A 21,132-nucleotide genomic window follows, 5' to 3' on the forward strand; every position below is an offset into this window, starting at 1 on the left:
ACTTTGTTGTATTTGTTGAACTCTCTGCTAACTGGATAAATTAAGAAAAGCCAAACTTGCATTGTTAATTATAGCCATGTTTTTATTGTTTATTTTGTACTCAACAAAATTAATAAATACATTATCTAAGATACAATAGGCTTTTTTTCATTTCACCTATGAAAAAATAATGCTTTCAATTTTTTTTCACATTTAAAACCTGTCATGTTATTTTATTTGTAAAAGAAAATGTGAAGAGCGTAGTGATGGCTAAATATACAGAATGTCCATTTAGGAATTACATTTACAAGAACCTGATACAGAAGCCTATATTTTGCCCCCATAATTAATAGTTCTCTGCAATAATATTTAAACCAACAGGTTTAAACAAAACAAAAAACACCCCTAAAGCCCCTCCCTGTAGAGCAGTGAGGTGTTTACTTTTCAAGTATTGAATCAGTAAAATGTAAGATTCTTTGCTTTTACAGTGTTTTTACAACCTTTTTAAACTACCCCTCTTCAAAACAAGACAAAATATCCCAATCAACCTGTTATTGTTAACCTAGTTACCCTTTTCTTCAAGAATGCTGAAAATATCAATTATGCTATATGAAGCAGTTTTTGAAAGACACCATTCTCCCCTAGTAGTGAGTTCTAGTGATAGAAAGGCAATCCAAATCTATTTCCAATATATTCTTCTGCTGGGTTTACTACTTGTTTTCTTTAAAAAAAGAAAATAAAGCATCCAAGAAATCTTTAGAAAATTCAAGAGTGACAAAAAATATAACACTCCTTCATAGCATGGAAGGAATCCCCTTGGCTTCAGAAGGCTTTTTCTTCGCCTTTGATAATAATTCATGATGAGATCTCAGACAACTTCTACAAAGGAAAGCAATGAAGAAAACATTAGCAACGGTTCCTGTCCAAAAGTACAAACAATCCTGTCATGGATGTTAATAGGAGATGACTTGGATCTTATTAGTTCCAATGACTGGAATTGCATGCAAAAAGTTCTCATGAGTGAAACAGGAGAAATAATATCTGCCAATTCCTGTTCCCTCTGAACCTCTCCTATATGTTCTGAACACCTGCTGAAAGAATTGAAGCAGCATCTAAAACAGTGTGGGAGATGGTGCTAGGCCTGCAGGGAGAAGGGGAAATTGGCAAAAAATAAAAACCCTCAACACTCATTCTATCCTTCTGCTGGTGATGCCCCCATTGGATCAGAGTAGGTTCCTTTCATGGACAATAATCAGGATCCATGCACCAATTACTAAGTGCAGGAATAGTTCCATTCTATGATAATCCCACATAAACTGAACAAGGTTCTGTTACATGGAGTAACCAGAATAGAAAAACTTCACTGAAATACCTTATAACGAAAGAAAGCCTGCACATATTGAAATCACTATTTTTATATATCTGTTACAGAAGCCTTGCTTTTCCTATTTATTAACAGTCTATTTATCCCTTAATAAACTTGCTTTTCTATCAGAAACAAATTTTATAATTGAAACCATTTTTTAAATAAATAGTTTGAAATTCAGATGTGTGCCCTCTCCTCTGAGCTTAATGCAACTGATAATCAAGTTTCCATCTCTCTCTGTCCTATTCCAGATGCAGATTGCTCTAAGAACCAGAATTAATATCTTTATAGCAGATTTTATAACCCTTTATTCTTTGCTCTTAATATACTCAAATGGGGCATTTGCCAGATTCCTTCCAGGGCATGCAATTAGAAGGATTAAAGCAAACCTACCTGCTGTCTGTGGCGTTGGAACATTGTCTACTTGAGGCAATGACCCTCGTGCCCCATTCTCTTCAAAGGCCAAAATGGGAGTCAAAGGAATATCAGAGTTATCTTTCTCTTCAGGACTCATGGTATCCAACCTGGGAGGTTTTATTCCCATGGGTAAACTGATGAGCTCTTCAAAGTTTTCATCCTGCGCAGATACTCCATTTCATTTGAATGTTTTCGTGGGTTGAGATTACTGAAATACATTGATAGGTAACATAACGTACTGATAACAAACCAGAAATATGACTATTTTAATCCATGATTTTAAAACTACAGTATATCTGTATGTATTGTAGGCTTAGTTTCCTTTACCAGAAACATTTTAGGTCATGATGCAGACAAATTTAAAAAATGTTTTGGAAACAAAATTTCTATTCACTTCATCTTGAATTCTAATGATGGTGATACCACTACCCATATGGATGAATGCTAACAGGAGGTGTTCTTAATTCAATCGACCATACCAACTAAACCTTGGCAGGTAGTAGATTTTTCTTCACACATAAAACTTAAGTGAGTTCACATTCATAAATAACATAATAAAATTAAATAATTGAATCTTTATGTTGTTGCTCCTGATGATTGTTAAATTAAATTTGAATTCCATGTTTGTATTATCAAACAAATACAAATTGTATTATTTAGTCAATATACAAATATATTTGAATTAGCATACTAAATGCCAAGAAAAAATGTATAATTCTGAATGCAAAAATTGCAAAAATATTTGTAATATAGTAAAAAATGCAAAAAAATAGAAACGTAAAGAGTAGTTATACTGTAAATCAGTGTTGGCTACCCTTTTTTTGGATCGTGTACCAAAAGCGGGGGGAGCACGGGGGGGTCATGCACGGGTGTATCCACACTCATGCTATGCGTGCGACCCTAGCACGCATGTGTGCGCAACCAGTGCGACCCTCCCCCTTTTAGTGTGCTTTTTTGCCCTCCCCAGGCACCAGAGGCTTTCTAGGAGCCTGGGGACGGGCAAAACCAGCCTCTCTCCATCCTCTCCGGAGGCCCTCCGTAGGTGTGAGGAGATTCCCTGAAGCCTCCAGAGGGCGAAAACGGCGAACTGTCACTTTCGGTTTGGCTGTAGGCCCATTTTTTTTCCCTTAGGAGCCTTTAGGGAAAGCCTCCTGAAGGAAAACAGCCCTACAGCCAAACCAGAAAATCACTTCCCCTTTACTTGTAGGACCAATTTTTTTGCCCTCTGGAGGTGTGAAAAACGGCTCTACAAGAAAACAGGAAGTCCATTCCTGAATTTCCGGTTTGCCTGTAGGGCCGGTTTTCGTGCTCCCAAGGCTTCAAGGAAGCCTCCAGAGGGCAAAAAACAGCCTTAAAGAAGGCCCAAGTCAGCTTGCCAGCGCGCTGACAGGGCAAACGCCTTGCGTGCCCTAACAAATGGCTCGGCATGCCACCTGTGGCACGCATGCCATAGGTTCGCCATCATGGCTGTAGGTTGAAGTTGGTAGGCTGAAATTCTTCCACATCTTTATTTCCACTTCTGCAAAAATTCCTGATAGCTGTCTAATAAAACTGTGACACAATTTTTATTTATTTCTTTGATTTTTAAAAACTTCTGTCTTTATATTTTATAATAGTAATCAAGATCGAGAACAATATGATACTTCTTCCTCCTATTTTCTCCTATCAAATGGGTTGAGCTAACAAACTTTCAAGAACACAAGGAAGCTACAAAAGTTGTTAAAACTCTAAAATGATGCAAGTTGAGGTTGAGGTTGAGGTTTGTTTTATTTATATGCCGCCCTATTCCCAAAAGGGACTCAGGCGGCAAACAACCTCAAGCGGGAAAGGGAACACACAAATACAAGACAAGGCATTTAAGATAGCCAACAACCACACCTGTCGAGAGGGGAAGGGAGTTCATCAACCCAGGCCTGCCGACACAGCCAGGTTTTAACGGCCTTTTCGGAAAGGCCAGGAGAGAGGTGAGGGTTCCGAATCTCCGCGGGAGTTCGTTCCAAAGGGCCGGAGCTGCAACAGAGAAGGCCCTCCCCGGGTCATAGCCAGATGGCATTGGCTGGTAGACGGAACCCGGAGGAGGCCGACCCTGTGCGATCTAATGGGTCTTTGGGAGGTAATTGGCAGCAGGCGGTCTCTCAAGTACCCAGGTCCAATTACCATGAAGGGCTTTATAAGTGATAACTAGCACCTTGAAGCGTATCCGGAGACCGATTGGAAGCCAGTGCAGCTTTGCGGAGGATAGGTGTAACGTGGGTGTATCGAGGTACACCCACAATCGCTCGCGCGGCTGCATTCTGGACAAGTTGAAGTCTCCGAATGCTCTTCAAGGGCTGCCCCATGTAGAGCGCATTGCAGTAGTCTCATGTGAAAAAACAATATTTACTGTATATTGAAAGCAGATATCAAATCTATGCAACTATTCTGTCCGGCTAACAATTGGGACACCTTTTCCCCAATAATGCAGAATGCAGATGATAAGGGACTTATTTCTTGTTAATTCTATATAATATGATCTTAGTTCCCAAACATCAAGGTTTTCAAATGATTTCTTTGCTTATTTTTTGGTTTACTGAGAAACAATATGTATGATAGAGCCAAACATTTTGACAATAAATGTTTCCCTGGATATTTGAGAGAAATAATAGATGACCTGAAACAAATAAATACCTACAGCTAAAGGAAATAATTAAATTTAATGTAAGTTATCTTCAAGAAGAATAAAACTCACCAGTGAATCTTTTCTCCATACTAGGCTCATATTGATAACCAGTTTGGGTACTGATTAAGGACCCAGGTTAGAAACCAGGAGGCACAAAGCCAGCTGGGTCACCTTGGGCAGTCACTTTCTCTCAAGCCTAGGCAATGGCAAACTATTTCTTAAAATGCTGACCAAGGAAAACCATAGGGAATATTCCAGGCAGGTTCTGAGAACTGGACACAATTGAACAGAAGGGGGGAGAGGAAGGATCACATTCTTACCTGTATAAGTTTACTCTGGGCTGGTGAGAAATGAGCGCAGGGTGTGAAGTACCATTTCCCATTGCATGGAGTTTCGTCATACATTGGACCTGAGAACCCATTACAGGGCTTAATGGAGGTGTCGGGCTGCTCACTGGTAGAAGGAAAACAAAATGGTTTGTAAAACCGTATTTATTTAATGTAGCAGAATGGAGAACGTAAGACTGCATAGAGAACACATAGCTTCTCAAAACTCTGTTCCCCTCTATGTCACCTTCCCTACGTACTGTATTTTTGGACTATAAGACACACTGGAGATCTACCAAGATTTTGAAGAGGGTAAATTAAAAAAAAAGGTTTTTTCACTCTGCAGACCTCCCAAACCCTCTGCATGTCTCATTTTTTTGTGAAAAACGGGGCATGCAGTGAGTTGAGAGGCGCTGGAGGTGATGGGGCAAACAAGCAAAATACGGCCCATTTTTCACAAAATGGGCCCATTTTTTTTTGCCAAAAAAGGGCCCATTTTTTGCCAAAAATGGCATGCATAGCCTTTAGGAGGCTTGTAGAGTGCTCCTGGGGCTCTGGGAACAAAATATGGCCCATTTTTTGCTTGTTTTTGCCCTCATCAGCCCCCAGGAGCACTTTGCAGGCCTCCCAAGCCACCTCTGCACAACCATTTTTGTGAAGGGGGGCATGAGCCAAAATGCTGTATTCAGTATATAAGACGCACCCAGATTTTCACCCTCTTTTTGGGGGGGGGAAAATGTGCATCTATACTCTGAAAATATAGTAGGTGCGGGGGGGGGGGGTAGCAATAAATGGTCATCAGAAGTATATAACATACTTTCCATTCTGAAAAGTGGTCTTTTGGAGAGTAGTTGCATGCAATCCTAAATACAATATTCAATACTGTTGGGGAAAAATAGGATGGGATCCTGGGCAGCTACTGCTTGCCAGTAGAGGTAACAGTGAACCAGCTGTAAATTAATCACTTGACCCACCTTAAGTCAACTTTCTATGTCTATTACTCAATAGGAATGATGCTAAGGCAAGAGCCAAGAGAAATTTCAGGGATCTGATTCTATCTGAATACTGAAAAATTAATTCCTTTTTAGTACTAATGAAAAATGCAATATCCAAGTAATCTGGGTTCGTTTTATAATAGCCTTCTATAAAACACTTCCTTTATATCTTTTTGCTCAGAAATCATACCAGGTAAATAATGAGGTGACATTTCAATTGTTTAATAAAACAGAGCTAAGGATTTTATTTCAGTAGCTCAATTGTAAACAAAACTGTAATCTATATCAGAAAATGATATATCTTAGTATTTTGTCGGTAATGATTAAAACTAATGATCTAGAACTTGATTTATTTATCACTGAAAAATTAATCACAGCGCTATGTTTCATTTTGTATATAATTATACCCACAATGGAATGATATGCCATTATAAGTATTCATATGTCAAATTACCTACTTTTCATTAAATACAACCAGGTTGTTAATGTTTAAATGATTTATTACTTAATTCTTTCTTATTCATGCTCTGAGTAAGTTTCAGTGTTAAACTAAATGTACATCAAAAGTAATACCTATTTCTTTTGCTATCACTCCATTCTGCTGCTCATCTGATTTCTGAAAAATAAAAAAAGATTTTACATAAGCATCTATTCTAGAAGATAAATAATATAGAAAATATACTTCTGAAAAAGGAAAAAGTTCCATACATACTCTTTCCACAGGTTCTGATCGCCTAGTTCTTTTCATAATTTCCTCAAGACGCTACATAATAAAGAAAAATAATATTTATAATGAACATCTTCCAGATTTATCCATAGTTTATAATATTTTTAATTTATTTTACATTTTTATGGGCCACCTCAATCAAAAATCTCTGGGTAGCTTATAATATGCTAATGATATGAAAAATAATAATCCCCCAAAGATGGATGCTGATAACTATTAGTTAATTAAACTTGTAAAAATAAAACTTTCAATTCTCTTCTAGATCAGGGCTTTCAAACTCCCAGCCATAGACTGGATGCATCACGTGTTGGCCACACCCCCCACGGTTTAGCAAAGGGGGAAAAAGTCCCGATACATCATGTGATGATACCGTGATAACACGAGTTTGACACCCCTGTTCTAGATGCCCTGAGCAAGGAAGTTTTATAAACATTTGGTGCTAGAGTTCCTATGTGTTGGAGCTGCTACAAAGAAGGACTGTCATCATCTCCATGTTCCCTTAACTTCAGATAGAGAGGTGACTTTTAACAGGCCTTTCTAAGATGTTTTCACTGGAAAACAGATTTAAATATATTAATTATGAGCACACTACATGCAATAACCAAATTCATCTTCAGATAGATGCTAGTTATTTCACCACTGCCACCTCTTCCTCCACCAACTTGGAAAAGGTGTGGCCTGTAACAAATTTTTACAAAATGAGCCACTCATTCTCCTTGGAATCAACTGGAGGAGGAAGCATCAACAATAACAGCATAGAGCCATGGTGGCACAGTGGTTAGAGTGCAGTATTGCAGGCTACTTCTGCTGCCTGCTGAGTGCCTGCAATGTGGCAGATCTAATCTCACCAGGCTCAAGGTTGACTCAGCTTTCAAGCCTTCTGAGGTTGGTAAGATTGTTGGGGGCAATATGCTGACTCTGTAAACTGTCTAAGTGCCAAGTGCTATAGGTGATCAGTGTGCAATTGAGGCAAACATCCTCTTTGTATGCTTCCTGCAACCCGACTTTTTCAGAAATCAATTTACATTTGTTTTCCTCCCTCCTCCAATCCAGTATTGTCTCCACTTTAGACAAATGCATGGTGGGGTAAACTTCTCCACTTTAAGTAAACACTTTTTTATTTCCAAAATGTGAGACAGGAGCCAAAAGAGAAGTGGCAATGAAAGTTTGCCAGAGATGTATACCAAACCTACTACCCCGTTTCCCCAAAAATAAGATCTCCCCGGATAATAAGCCCAATTGGGCTTTTGAGCGCATGTTCTAAAACAAGTCCTCCCCTGAAAATAAGCCATCCCCGAAAATACTGCAACACAGCAGCAGCCATGACGTGACCATACTCACCGCCGCCTGCACCTCAAAAATAATAAGACCTCTCCAAAAATAAGGCCAAGTGATTATTTCGGGTTGGTCAAAAGAAAATAAGACCCTGTCTTATTTGGGGAAAACACGGTAATAATTCAAAGCTTATCCATCACATCATGAACCCATTTGGGGGTGTTCTTTATAAGCCTTCATACATGAAGGCAAGAGGCTACCTGATTCATATAGATTCCTGTAGGTTTTTCCCATGATTTGGAAATTTGGCTGCAATGGGTTCTAAATCAGAAAAGACTCCCCTTCATAGATGCTTTGTTGAGCAGGTATGTGCAAAAATCCAAAGGTGGCATTATAAGCAGCAAATGTAACTGATTTCAATTGTGTGGAAGATAATGGTTCCAGAAGGTTTTTAAATCTATTGTCCTTACGTTAAGTCCACAAAAGTGAATTCATTGGGTGGGTCACTTGCCACATGAAAATACACATGTAGTTGTCTGCAAGAACTGATTTCTATTACCTTCTTTCTTCCTAAGCGCTCTTGCTCTTCTCTCTGGAAATGTTTTTCACGTTCCAGTCGAATCTGGTCTTCTCGTAACCGAGTTTCCTCTTCCTTCTAAATTATGGCACCAAAAGGGGAAATATGGACATTGATTATATGGCAATCAATATTTTTTAATCTAGTTACTTTGACTTTTGCTTTCAATTGCTGTCTTCCCAACAGAACAGGGTAAGAGGCTGCATAGTCCCAAGGTAGTCGCAAAAGGTATATTTTGTATCCCAAAAGCAGCTTCTTTATAATTGCAAATGAATGTACAATTTAATTACTTCTCTGTAGTGCAAACACATTTTGAAAAGGTGATGAGATTCTAAATTAAATACTGCGTACTTATGTACCTTCACTCCATAAAATTAAAATATCCGTGTTTCTTGATTACTTCAACAATCATTAGCCTTTCTGATTACACATAATCTGTTGCTGTTCATGATTTTATGTAAGGTAAAAATTAAATGCTCCCTTTTCTATTTTGCTTGATATATTAGGGAAATATGCATTGTATGTTTAAGGCCCAAGTCACAAATATTAATGGCATTTTTGTATCTAACCTGCAGGATACATTCAAATGCAAATAGCAGCAGCTGGCAAAGTTCATAATTAACAAATCAGAAGAGGCATGAAGAGGAAAATTAATGCTTTGCAATCCTGGTAAAAATTCCTCTTCTAAAAAAAATTTTTTTCAGGGAGGAAATTTCATTTGCATTGGAAAAACAGCATGCAAATTAGATCAAAAAGCGCATTCAACTTCAGAAAGAATAGATCCTAAATATACAAAGGAAGGAAATACTGTATAACCTTTTGTAACTGCCAGAAGTCTTTCCAGAGAATACCAATATTCCAAAACCCACAGTCATACATATTTTGTATACACATACATATCACTTGTAAAGACAAAAAATGTGCTTTGGAGTATCAGTGGAGGAGTGGCTTCAGAGGTGGGTTTCGGCAGGCACTACTGCCGATTTGCTTGTGTGCATGCAGTGTGCATGTATGCACAGTGCAACAAAAATTGTTCTGTGCATGCGCAGAAGTGAAAAACAAGATGGCAGTACCTATGGTGCCGCCCAGAGAACTGGTTCAGGGGCGTGGCAGGCCTGGGTTTCTGCTGGTTCTTCTGAAAGGTCACATGGCCCCAGGAAAAAACAGAATGGGTTAAGGAGTTGCAAATACTTTTACACTGACAGAGGGACCAGCTGTCTTAGAATAAGCAGAACAGCAGCACTAAATTCCATGGAAAACTTTTTTAAAGGATGCTTTTGGTCTGGCATTATCAAAATGGTACTTGCAAAACTGTAACATTCTGCAGCTTTCTCCATGTATGGGACATCAACACATATATGGGATTGATGGGACTTCAACGATGGAGTCATGGCTTCCATCTAAACTTTTTTAACTCCTTCCCTGTCCAGAGATGCCACTGTTTGCATCTCCTTCCTTTCCTTCATGCAGTTGCACATAACCGTGAGCCAATTGTAGAACACACAATCTGCAAAGCCCATTGGTGTTTACATTACCTTTTTCTGAAAGAGTTCCATTTCCCTCCTTTCTTTCTCCTCCTTTTCTTCTGCCAAGCGGCGTAGCTCTTCCTCCTCCTGCTCCTGTTCAGCTTCTTTTGCTTCCTTTCTGCATCCTCCTTCTGAGCTTCCTCCTCTCGGCGTGCTCTTTCCTCAGCGATCTTCTGCACCAAGGCCTCCTTCTTTTGTCTAATGGAAACAATGGTGTGTGTTAGACAAAGGCATGGAAGGGTAAGACTAGCAAAAAAATATTTAAACAAATAAAACACCTTGGCATATCAGACCACCTCCAAAAAATGAATAAATGAAACAGAATGAAAAAAAGAGGAAATGTTTCTTCTTCTCACTTTATCTGAGGTAAATTGAAGATTTCTTGGATTAATTGGAAAATTTCCTTAAATAGAATCGTGAGAAATTTGAAATGTTGCTTGGTGCCAGAAACCAAATTACAGTATTTCTTTCTGTGGAAGGATATCTAAGACTGTATTGAGCAAGTCTAAAAAGATCCTCTGTAGCATAGGGATTAAGGGATTGGGCTACGAGCAGGAAGAGCCATATTCTAGCCTTCCTTCAGTCATAGAAGCTCATTGGTTGATTTGCAGCCAGTCAACCTCTTAGCTCAACTTTTCTCACAGGATTGCTGTGATGGTGGTGGTGAAATAGAAGAAAAGCTACTTAAGTACTCCACCTTAAACTCTTGAACAAAAGGGGGGATATAAATCACCTAGCTAAAGAAGTGAATTCTGAATTACCAGTTTTACTTTTCTCTCTCCAGACAGAAAGATGTCCTTTACGTAGAGAATAGGAGTAGAGTGTTCATATTCTAACATTACTATATCATTTCAGATGCAGGTGGCACAAACTTGGAGATACTGCTGGAAGGGTTTATGAGAATGCAAAATCCAGACATTTGTTGAAGTCAGAACTACCTAAGAAGCACTAGAGTGGCTTTTCTCTCATGATGACCCTCCGGCATTTTGAAATACAACTTCTATTTCCCAAGTCAACATGGCCAATGGCTGAAATGATTGGAGTTTACCTCAATACAACTGGATAATAGCAGGTTGAGAATGATGCTGTCCTTTTGAACATCTGGATCATATTATTCATTTACTTATTTTTTATCCACGTTTATATACCTAATACTTATTTCTCTTTCTATTTTCCCCACAAGTTCTCTGTGAGGTGGGTTGGTCTGAGAAAAAGTGACTGGTCCAAAATTGCCCAGCTGGCTGTCATGTCTAAGGTAGAATTAGAACTCATAATCTCCTGGTTTCTAGGCCAACACCTTAATCACCACACACTCATCTAGCTCTTAGTTAATCAGTATCATCAATTCTATATTAATTATCACATTAAATCTATAGAATCTAGATTGCATAAAATCTATAAAATCAGCACAACCTATACAAATTATCACAATGTATTAAATAGCCCTATTTGTAAAGGCAGAAGTAACGGCTTAGAAAGACAGGAAGAAGTGCCACTAGCAAGTCAATGGTCACATAATATTTCAAAGAAAATAACTTGAGAAAACATCTTGGACAGGTTTCTCCCAAATTCACATGAAGATAAAGGGAGGAAGAGAGAAGCACATTCAGACTTACAAGAGTCTGTTACTATAGTTGTTCAGCTATAAAAACAGTCCTGCCTATATTGCATTGGTTACTTAGTGTGGTGCTATGTGTTGGATGGGTTGGGTGGACACTATTCCAGACAGAGATATCTTTTAACAACCTGCTTCTGCCAAATCATGGAGATGAATAGAATATAAGCTTTATACAAATGCTTTGTTTTTTATCTTGGCCTGTGGTGTGTTCAAAGAAGATATCCAAAAGAGCATTTTCTCCATTAGACAACTAATGGTGACTTGATCACCTTTCAATCTCTTCCTGCTCCCTTCTTTGCTGCTCCTCCCGTTCTCGTTGCTCCCGGGCGAGTCGCCTTTTTTCACTAAGCAACCGGGTTGCTTCTTCTGGATCTGTTGTCCCTGCTGAAGATTTGCTACAGATGGGAGATGGTGAAGCTGCTGAAGGAACAGAGGGCAGAACTGGAACACGACCTAGAAGAAAAGTCAGGTTTCTACCATCAGAGTTTTTTAAAAAAAAGCCATGTACAGAATACAATATCTGGAAAAGGAAAATTATAAAATATGAAAATACCATTTACTAGTTGAGGTTGAGTAGTGGGTGGGCTCAAAGCAAACCCATTCTCTATACACTAAATCTGGGTAACTCACAAAAATGAGTAAAAGGGTCAAATGTTTGGAGGGGGAGAGTCAACTTTCCAAGGTCTTCCTGAAAGGTAGGGGGGATAAGACCCTGCCAGACCTTAGAGGATGTTGTTTTTCAAGGCAGGGGCTGCTACAAAGAAGGCAAGTTTTCTAGGGCCTCTCAGATGACATTTAAGAGAGAAACTAGAGTGTACCTAAATGGAACTGCATCTTCATGGAGGGAAGTATGCAGTAGAGTACCCCAAGGGTTTGTTTTGGGCCCAGTACTCTTCAACATCTTCATCAATGATTTGGATGAGGGAATAAATGGGGAACTCATCAAATTTGCAATGACACCAAACTGGCAGGAATAGCCAACACTCCAGAAGATAGGCTAAAGATACAGAAAGATCTTGACAAACTTGAACATTGGGCACTATCTAATAAAATGAAATTCAATGGTGAAAAGAGTAAAGTTCTACATTTAGGCAACAAAAAGGAAATGCAGTACAGTATAGGTGGTACCTTGCTCAACAGTAGTAACTGTGAAAGGATCTTGGAGTCCTAGTGGACAACCATTTAAATGAGCCAGCAGTGTGCAGCAGCTGCCAAAAAGCCAACACAGTTCTAAGCTGCATACACAGAGGGATAGAATCAAGATCATGTGAAGTGTGTTAATACCACTTTATAATGCCTTGGTAAGGGCACACTTGGAATACTGCATTCAGGTTTGATCACCACTATGTAGAAAAGATGTGGAGACTCTAGAAAGAGTGCAGAGAAGGGCAACAAAGATGATTAGGAGACTGGAGACTAAAACATATGAAGAACAGTTGCAGGAACTGGGTATGTTTAATAGAAAGAAGGACTAGGGAGACATGATAGCAGTGTTCCAATATCTCAGGGGTTGCCACAAAGAAGAGGGAGTCAAACTATTCTCCAAGGCACCTGAAGGTAGAACAAGAAGCAATGGGTGGAAACTAATCAAGGAGAGAAGCAACTTAGAACTGAGAAATTTCCTGTCAGTTAGAACAATTAATCAGTGGAACAGCTTGCCTCCAGAAGTTGTGAATGCCCCAACACTGGAAGTCTTTAAAAAGATGTTGGATAGCCATTTGTCTGGAATGGTATAGGGTTTCCTGCCTAGGCAGGGGGTTTGGACTAGAAGACCTCCAAGATCCCTTCCAACTCTGCTATTGTAAACTTGTAAACTTGAACCCAACCATCTAGTGGGATAAATAGACATCCACAGGGAGAGGTAGTGCCTAAAATAACCTGACTTTGTGCATTCAGGACTGTAAAATGGTAAACAACCCCTTGAATTGCACCCAGCAAGAAGTCAATGCAGCAACAGTAAAATATAGGAAACCATCAGGTGCTCAGAATTATACACATTGCTGCATTCTGGACCACTTACAACTTCTGGGTAGTCTTCAAGGGAAGGTCAATGTACAGCACATTGCTGTAAAAGGAAGTGGCCAAAGCATGAATGATTTTGAACAAGGATAAGAACAGGTACAACTGGTATGCACAAGATGAATCTGTACAGACACCCTAGCCATGGCTCCTTTAATAGAAACAATGAATCTAGGAAGAGTCCTGAATTTCATACAAGCTTTGTTCAGGGGAGTGCTATCTCACTGAGCAAAGACAACACAACGTCAAACCCTGAGGATCGATGTGGGGGCAAAACACAAAGCCATTCTGTCTTGGTAGGGTTGAGTCAGAGTTCATTCCTGCCCAGGCACTGGGTCAGCTCCTAGCTGGCCAATGGTAGGAATATATACCTGAGTATCAACAGCACAGATATTGCATTCTGTGGTGTTGAATGTCCTCATCCAGTAGTTTCTTATTACAGAAGAGCAGCAAGAGACCTGCACCTTAAGGTATTCCACACTTCAGGTGCCTAGGGTCTGATCTTTTCACACTAACACTAATTGTTGAAAATCCATTAATGTAATTACTTCCTATGATTTAATAACCCCATGTACATTTAAAATTACAATTTCTCCATAATTTTGGGAGAGTTTTGTAAGACTACACCCAATACTTTAGTGAGACTACAGGTAACTTTGGTGATAGACAGGTTGTGTACTCCTGTGGGCCATGACTTAGTGAGGAGGATGTAGCTCTATTAAGTCAGAATTGCCATTAACAAGAGACACTCATGAATTATTGCCTAAGGAGATCTTAAAATCTGAAATAATCACTAGTTAGAACATGTAGTGTATGTGACTATTATGACAAGTATTTCAATTTAGTCATTTAAACCACATTCCACTTCGATTTAAAAACAAAAAAAACAAATATAGTCAATTTTTAAACAAATAGTCCCAGTGATTTCATGCAGACAACTAGGTTGATTTTAGCCTGTGATCCTGGTAGTTTCTCTGCTCTACATTTAATTAGTAACCAACCCTGCTTAGCTTCCCAACCTAAACCATTGGAAATAAACATGTTACAATTATCCACATTGATTCAAAACAATATCCAAAAACTACATAATGAGAAGGGAGCAAAGCACTTAATTGGGTAAGGAACATTTTGGAAGACTGATAACCTGATCCTTACTTTGAGTGGGCTCTGGTTTACAGGTCTCTTCACTTGTAGCTACTCTGGGATTTGAAGCTGTTTTTTTAGGGTCTGATTTTTGTTCCATTATCTTCTCAGATTCCTTCAGCGTCCCCTTTTTCCCATGTTTTGTTGGACGAATGTTGCCAGGGGAAGGCGGCGAGCTTGAATGGAAGGTGTTTTGGAAGATCCAGATAGCAAAGTGATCTTTCTGGGTGTTCCTGGCAGGACAGGCATTGATCTGGAGGCATGCCTATTTGAATCACAGAGAGACAGTAATCACAATTTAGATTTAGATCTTGAATAACTTTATTGTCACTTTAAATCTACACTAATCGGCATACATTAAAATGAAATTTCATTGATACAGTTCTCAAAGGGTCACCACCTCCAATATACTACATAAGCATGTAAAAATACAAACAAACAACAAATAATAAACATTATGTATCTACCCACATACAGTATTTATATGACACAGAGAAACAACACAATCTAGTACATTTATATTATATTGTTGAGTTATTGTTACTCCCATTTTATTGCTTTTAACCATTTCTCATCTCTATCCATTCTTCCCTACTCTTCTGAAGTAGCTTTGAGAGGAGTGGGAAAAAAGAATCTACCTGAGAAACATCATTTTATCTTATAAAAGAGGACCACAGAAAGCGGATGTTATACCTCAATGAGGCACAGCTTAGTACACTTTGCTAAAGATTTATTAAAATTTATCTGCTTCTTTTTCTCACAAAGAACAAGGTTCTCTTCAGCTAGAAATCACCAATGTGGTACCATTTTCATAATCACAAAATGACTTTGGCAGGGCATTTTTTTGAGAAGCCTTGCCTCGCCTCACCTCAGTAATCACTAAATCTACCTGCCTACAGACATCATTATTCCCAAGGGGATATTACCAGATTGGGGACTCGGTTTTAAAGTCCCACTGACTCTCCATCAATCTGGAAAAAATTCAGAATAGGTTTGATCCTTTAATATATGTATCTTTTCCTATTTGTATAGCCATCTGTTTTTTAATGTTCAGATACCAACAAATTCTTAGAGCAACTATACATGATGCAAACAGAACTAAGATGAAATAAAAGCTAATATTAAGTTACTTACCAAGCAGCTGGTTTACTTCTGAAGGCAGATGGTGAACGAGTTCTTCTTTTACCAGATGAAGGATTAGTTGATGAGAGTCCTCTTTCCTTTCCTTTTCTGCTATTCTAATATTGAACAAATAGGACAATGAGGCATTTTTCATAGCTACAGAAAGAAAGCTGCCTTATTAAATGCACCTAGAAATAAATCTTTGCTATTGCAAATTACTACTGTACAAGTGTTAATTATCCTTCAGTTTCAAAAAGGATAAAGATTGGGCTCATGATATGTAATTTTTGTTTTTATTCTAATTTGCATTTTGTAAGAATAGTGTTCCATATCTTCTGATTATCTGGATTGAAACATTATTTTAAGCCATTCCATTTTTGTTTGTTTCCAATTATGGTTTGTTTCCACTATTATGGTTTATGAATCATCATTTATGACCTAGCACTATCCATGAATGCAGAGATTTTGGCTAATTGAATAAACAATATCTTGGCACCATCTGGTAATGCTTTGCTTAACCATCAGTTATCCTCACAGACACTAAGTGAAAAGCTACAGCTCACAAACCATAATGGATGAATGCAAGCAATTCAATACATCAGTTCCAAACACATTGCTTTTGAGTTCAGTGAAATGTGTTTCTGATTTGCCCTATATTTAACCTGGCCCTGTAACATTTTTAGTTTTCAAGAAAGACAATGATTCTTTTTGATTGCAATTTATATCAACCCCGCCAGGTAGGCTGTACCAAGAAATGAAATAGATGGATAAAACTACTTTTATTGAGATTAGCTAAAATAATAGAATCTGGAAAGTCTGATGTGTTGTACCTTGTGCCTCCTTATACTTCAGTGAATTAGGGACTCCCTGTCTGAGTCGCTTATGAGCACTATATGAAACATATTTCACCCATCGCCTTACTAAAGGATTTTGCAAATCTCTATCAAGACAATTTTCCTTCCTGTACAGATTATAACACATTAAAACAGGTCAAAGTTAAAACCGAGATATTGCCTTGTCCTACTCAACCTAGCTCCAGCAGCATCCAGAGGGGTTTTCCAACACATAGTTGTCAAACTGACACTCTATGTCCCAGTCGCATTTTGCAACTTTCATTTTACTTTTTTTTTTTTGGACCATCATTTCATGGACACCACTTAATAGCTCTCTTGATTTCAAGCACGAGCCTTTTACAGATGATGATGGGATTTGTCTGAGCACTTCTATACACAAAGCATATAACTTGCAATGCTCTATGTATGACCTTCCCTTAAAGGTCTATCAGTTATATAACTTTGTATCTGGAAATGTCTTCGTAATCTTTTAGTTCATTTTTAAATACAAAGCTGTTAATTCAAAATGTAAACGCTAATGACTTTTCTCATTTGTTGTGAAATATTCACAAACTGTAGGCAGTTTACTAGGTGAATAATCCTTTTTGGTAACTGATAATAAACCCGAATCATTATGGTAATCTTAATGCACAAATCTTAGCATGCAAATAGTATGATTCCATATCCACATTCCCCCCCCCCTCTGTATTAACTACTTTCTTATGATAAGGAAAAGAACCAAGGTTGCTGCATTCAGGATTTAAACAAAGGTGCAAGCTTATTCCCAATTTGGGAACTTACCCCAGCTGAATGTGTGTTCCTGCTTCGCCGTCTAATCTCAGGGGCTGTGCCAAACAATTTTGCTCGGTCTGCTGGACTTTGGCAACTAATGGCCTTGAAGGAGAGAGGGCTGATTGGGCTGCAAGATGCTGAACGAGGACAAATGGGGATAACTAGGGTATTTTTTTTTTCCCATGTATATATTTAACCAAATACATAGAAGGAAACCCAAGAGACAGGAACAGGAACCAGAAGCAGGAAGCAGAGATAGGAAAAGAAGAAACGAAGGAAGGAAAGTATTAATATACAAACAGAGAAAAAGCAGAATGCTTAGAGATATCCTGGGATTATCTACAAATTATCTACAAATTATCGGCCTGAAATTACCTTTTTTTTTTAGGCAGAAATATGGTCTACCAAAATACACAAATGTACAAGGTCTACATAAGAATTAATCCCACAAGGATATTTATTCCCAGAATTGCAGAAGAAAAATACTTATGCATGCACTTATGCCATCCAAAACCTAACAGTTCTCTGCTTACAATAGATTCAATTCTTATTTTATTAGGTCTAATCTAATTGTTCTTTTATAAGAAAAATTAAGCTGAAAACAACTGGAATGTCCTACATTAACTGTTGATTAAGCTATGAAAGTACTCGTTTCCTAAAGGACTATTAAGACAATATTAATTTTATTCATTCAATTTATATAAAATGTAACTTTTGTCATCTGTCTGAACTAAATTCATATAAACATGGTACTTCTTCTTCGTTAAACTACATATATGAGAAATTGAGGCATATTGAATTGGAATCTGATTATGAAGTAATAGGCAACATATTGGAAGCTATGAAGTAATTTTGATTTACTGAAAGTTATGTTTTACTGATTCAGTAATTTTAGATGTTCATATCTAATTATATCTAAAACCATTTTTATAAATGGTCAATTTAATATATAAGTAGGATAGGTATGGTTACAAGATTTCTCTAAAACATGATGGGGAGCTTGTTACTGAAGACTGAGACACTTTTTGCTATTGAAATTAGATAGTTTTCAGCTGAATTTTTAGAGATTTCCAGAGAAAAGCAGCTCAAAAAATGGAAGGAGAGAAAAGAACGCAAATTAATCCTTGAATCAAGATTCAGACAACAGCCAAACCAGCCCAAAATTTCCAAAACAAAATTTAAAAAAGCTGTATACTTTTAAATGATATAACTGAGAAGCGAAATGATTGATGTTTAATTTTACCTGCATCTCCAGATAAAGTTGCTACACTTTTACTCCTGGCCAAGAATGAATGAGTTGGGGTCAGAAGCCTGCTAACCATGTTGCTTTCCCATGGACTTAGCTGCATACGTCGAGCTAAATGTCATCATATAAGTGAGATGTTAGATCAAATGCCTTTCACAGAGAATCACATCAGAGTGCTTAATTAAACCCTGACCTCATGACACATAAGCGTTTATTAAAAACATTGGAAAGACAACTGATCATTAATTAATTAATTCATCTTGCCTTTCCACTTCAGCAATTATTTCCAAAAATACTTCCAAGCAATTTGACATGTTACAGAAACCTAACTAATTGGACCTAATAAAATATAAATATTGAAAGAACAACAGTACAATGTTAATTATTATTCACAGAAAAGAAACGGCTCCCAAATACATTTCCTATGATTAACCACAACCATAAAGAAATCATTTACTGTGAGCTACTTCAGCATCTCTAAAGGCAGCGGATTAAGCACAGATGTTTTACACTACATCTAATTATGAGCAGAATATGAAACCACAGAGAGAATAGAAGTTGCCTGTTTGAGGCAGAGGAGATGCAGACTTCATTTATTTCTTGCCATAAGTGGGAGAACATAGCTTGCCATGGATTTGATGTTTGTTAAAGAATTTCATGATGCTCATGAAAAACCCCACTATTTTTGATTTGGCAAAATCCCTATGGTCAGCTTAAGTCTACATCCAACATGTTTATTTACAAGAACCACCAAAAATTGAATGTGTTCCAACTTACCATGAAAATAATTCTGTTATTACGTATGAAAAGAAATCATACCTATTTATATAAACATTAAAACATTTCATTAACTGTGTGCTCAACTTACATACATTTCACCAAGAGGAATAAATCCTCCCAAAAGAAAAGGCAAAGTTCAATCCTGGATGCATTATTTTGCAACGTTTTACATTAATCTTAACACCCTTTATGTGTGTATTTATGCATGCATGCATGCATGCATGCATGCATGCATGCATGCATGCATGCATATACATATATATATATATATATATATATATATATATATATATATATCATACATACATACATACATATAAATATATATGAAAAGATAAATAATTATCCCATGTAATGATATAATGCACTTATAAAAAATGTTCTGCAATGAATTGTTGTATCCTGTTTTCCCCAAAATAAGACCTCCCTGAATAATAGGCCCAATCGGGCTTTTAAGCGCATGTGCTAAAATAAGCCCACCCTGAAAATAAGCCCTCCCCCAAAATATTGCAACATAGCAGGCATGAGTTGACCACGCTCGCCGCCTCCTGCACCTCAAAAAAAAAGACCTCCCTGAAAATAAGGCCAGGTGCTTATTTTGGGAGTCAAAAGAAAACAAGAGCCTGTCTTATTTTCGGGAAAACATGGCTAAAATAGCTTTTACAGTTAATAGAAACATATTCAGGTAAATTATATAAAACACAAAATGTATTAAGAATGTTCCATTAAGCACGTCATTGGTCATTAAATATGTATCTTTAACCAATGTAGATAAGGAAGCAAAAATAAATATAGCAAAATCCTAAGGAATACTATTGGAATTATTATTTCTCCTCTCTAACTGGTATAATTAATGGACATTTACTATTATATTTACTGACACTTCAACTACACACATTAAATCTAATAAATTAGATAGTACTCGGATTCTTCCCTCTCCTTCACTGAGTACTATCTAATATATTGGATTTAATGTGTGAATAGATGATATTCCTGGCTTGAGAGTAAGTATACAACTTAAGGTATAAACAGTAAAAGTATAATATATGAGTATATTTAAGTAAGCATATAACTTAGGATAATGATATAGAGATAGAATTTTTTGTAAATAAAATTGTTACGAAAGATATGGATACCAATATGGGAAAGCTGTTATAAGTGTAAATTTGTGTTTTGTCTTTTAAATGTTAGAAAATTCAATAAATACTATTTTAAATCCAATAAATTGTTCTCTAGCAATGAGAAGAGAATAACAAGGACCAAATGAGTGATGCAGCATGAAAACACTGTCTCTTCTTCCTTCTGGGAGCATTCTAAAATTTAACTACAATAACTACATATCTGATAGCCAATTGATGCAGTGGTTAAGGGATCAGGCTAGAAACTGGGAAACCATGAGTTCCAACCCCATCTTAGACAAAAAGCCAACTATATCACCTTAGGCCAGTCTTTCTCTCATAACCCTAGGAAACAGGCAAACCACTTATGAAATTTACAAAAAATACCCACCCCACCCACTCTATAGACATTGTCCAGACAGTGGCCAGGAGTCAACACTGACTCAATGTCTATGTAGATTCTCAGTCATCCAGGTCATAGTTGTCCCAAAGGTGCTTTTTCAAGAGGCAACTGGACTTTCTGGTTTTTCTTAATTTCATTCCATGTCTTAATAAGGAAAAGGGAAGATTTTGCTGGTCAGAAGTCACTTCACTATGGAGTGGTGGTTCCATTC

The 21,132-nt window shown here is 37.6% G+C and overlaps 1 protein-coding gene across 1 annotated transcript in view; it reads right to left on the reverse strand.

The window, feature by feature from the left end:
- Positions 1–843: 843 nt before the first annotated feature.
- MAP7 (microtubule associated protein 7) overlaps positions 844–21,132 on the reverse strand; it is an 88,649-nt gene continuing 68,360 nt past the window's right edge. The window contains 15 exon segments of the mRNA XM_032215532.1: positions 844–858; positions 1,739–1,942; positions 1,945–1,970; positions 4,742–4,874; positions 6,316–6,358; positions 6,455–6,505; positions 8,304–8,399; positions 9,857–9,957; positions 9,960–10,045; positions 11,735–11,918; positions 14,640–14,801; positions 14,804–14,892; positions 15,762–15,865; positions 17,384–17,511; positions 18,618–18,731. Of these exon segments, the coding sequence (XP_032071423.1) occupies positions 848–858; positions 1,739–1,942; positions 1,945–1,970; positions 4,742–4,874; positions 6,316–6,358; positions 6,455–6,505; positions 8,304–8,399; positions 9,857–9,957; positions 9,960–10,045; positions 11,735–11,918; positions 14,640–14,801; positions 14,804–14,892; positions 15,762–15,865; positions 17,384–17,511; positions 18,618–18,731 (1,532 nt within the window). The 3' untranslated portion in view covers positions 844–847.

This window comes from Thamnophis elegans, chromosome 4 (genome assembly GCF_009769535.1).
Source record: "Thamnophis elegans isolate rThaEle1 chromosome 4, rThaEle1.pri, whole genome shotgun sequence".
Classification (NCBI taxonomy): Eukaryota; Metazoa; Chordata; class Lepidosauria; order Squamata; family Colubridae; genus Thamnophis; species Thamnophis elegans.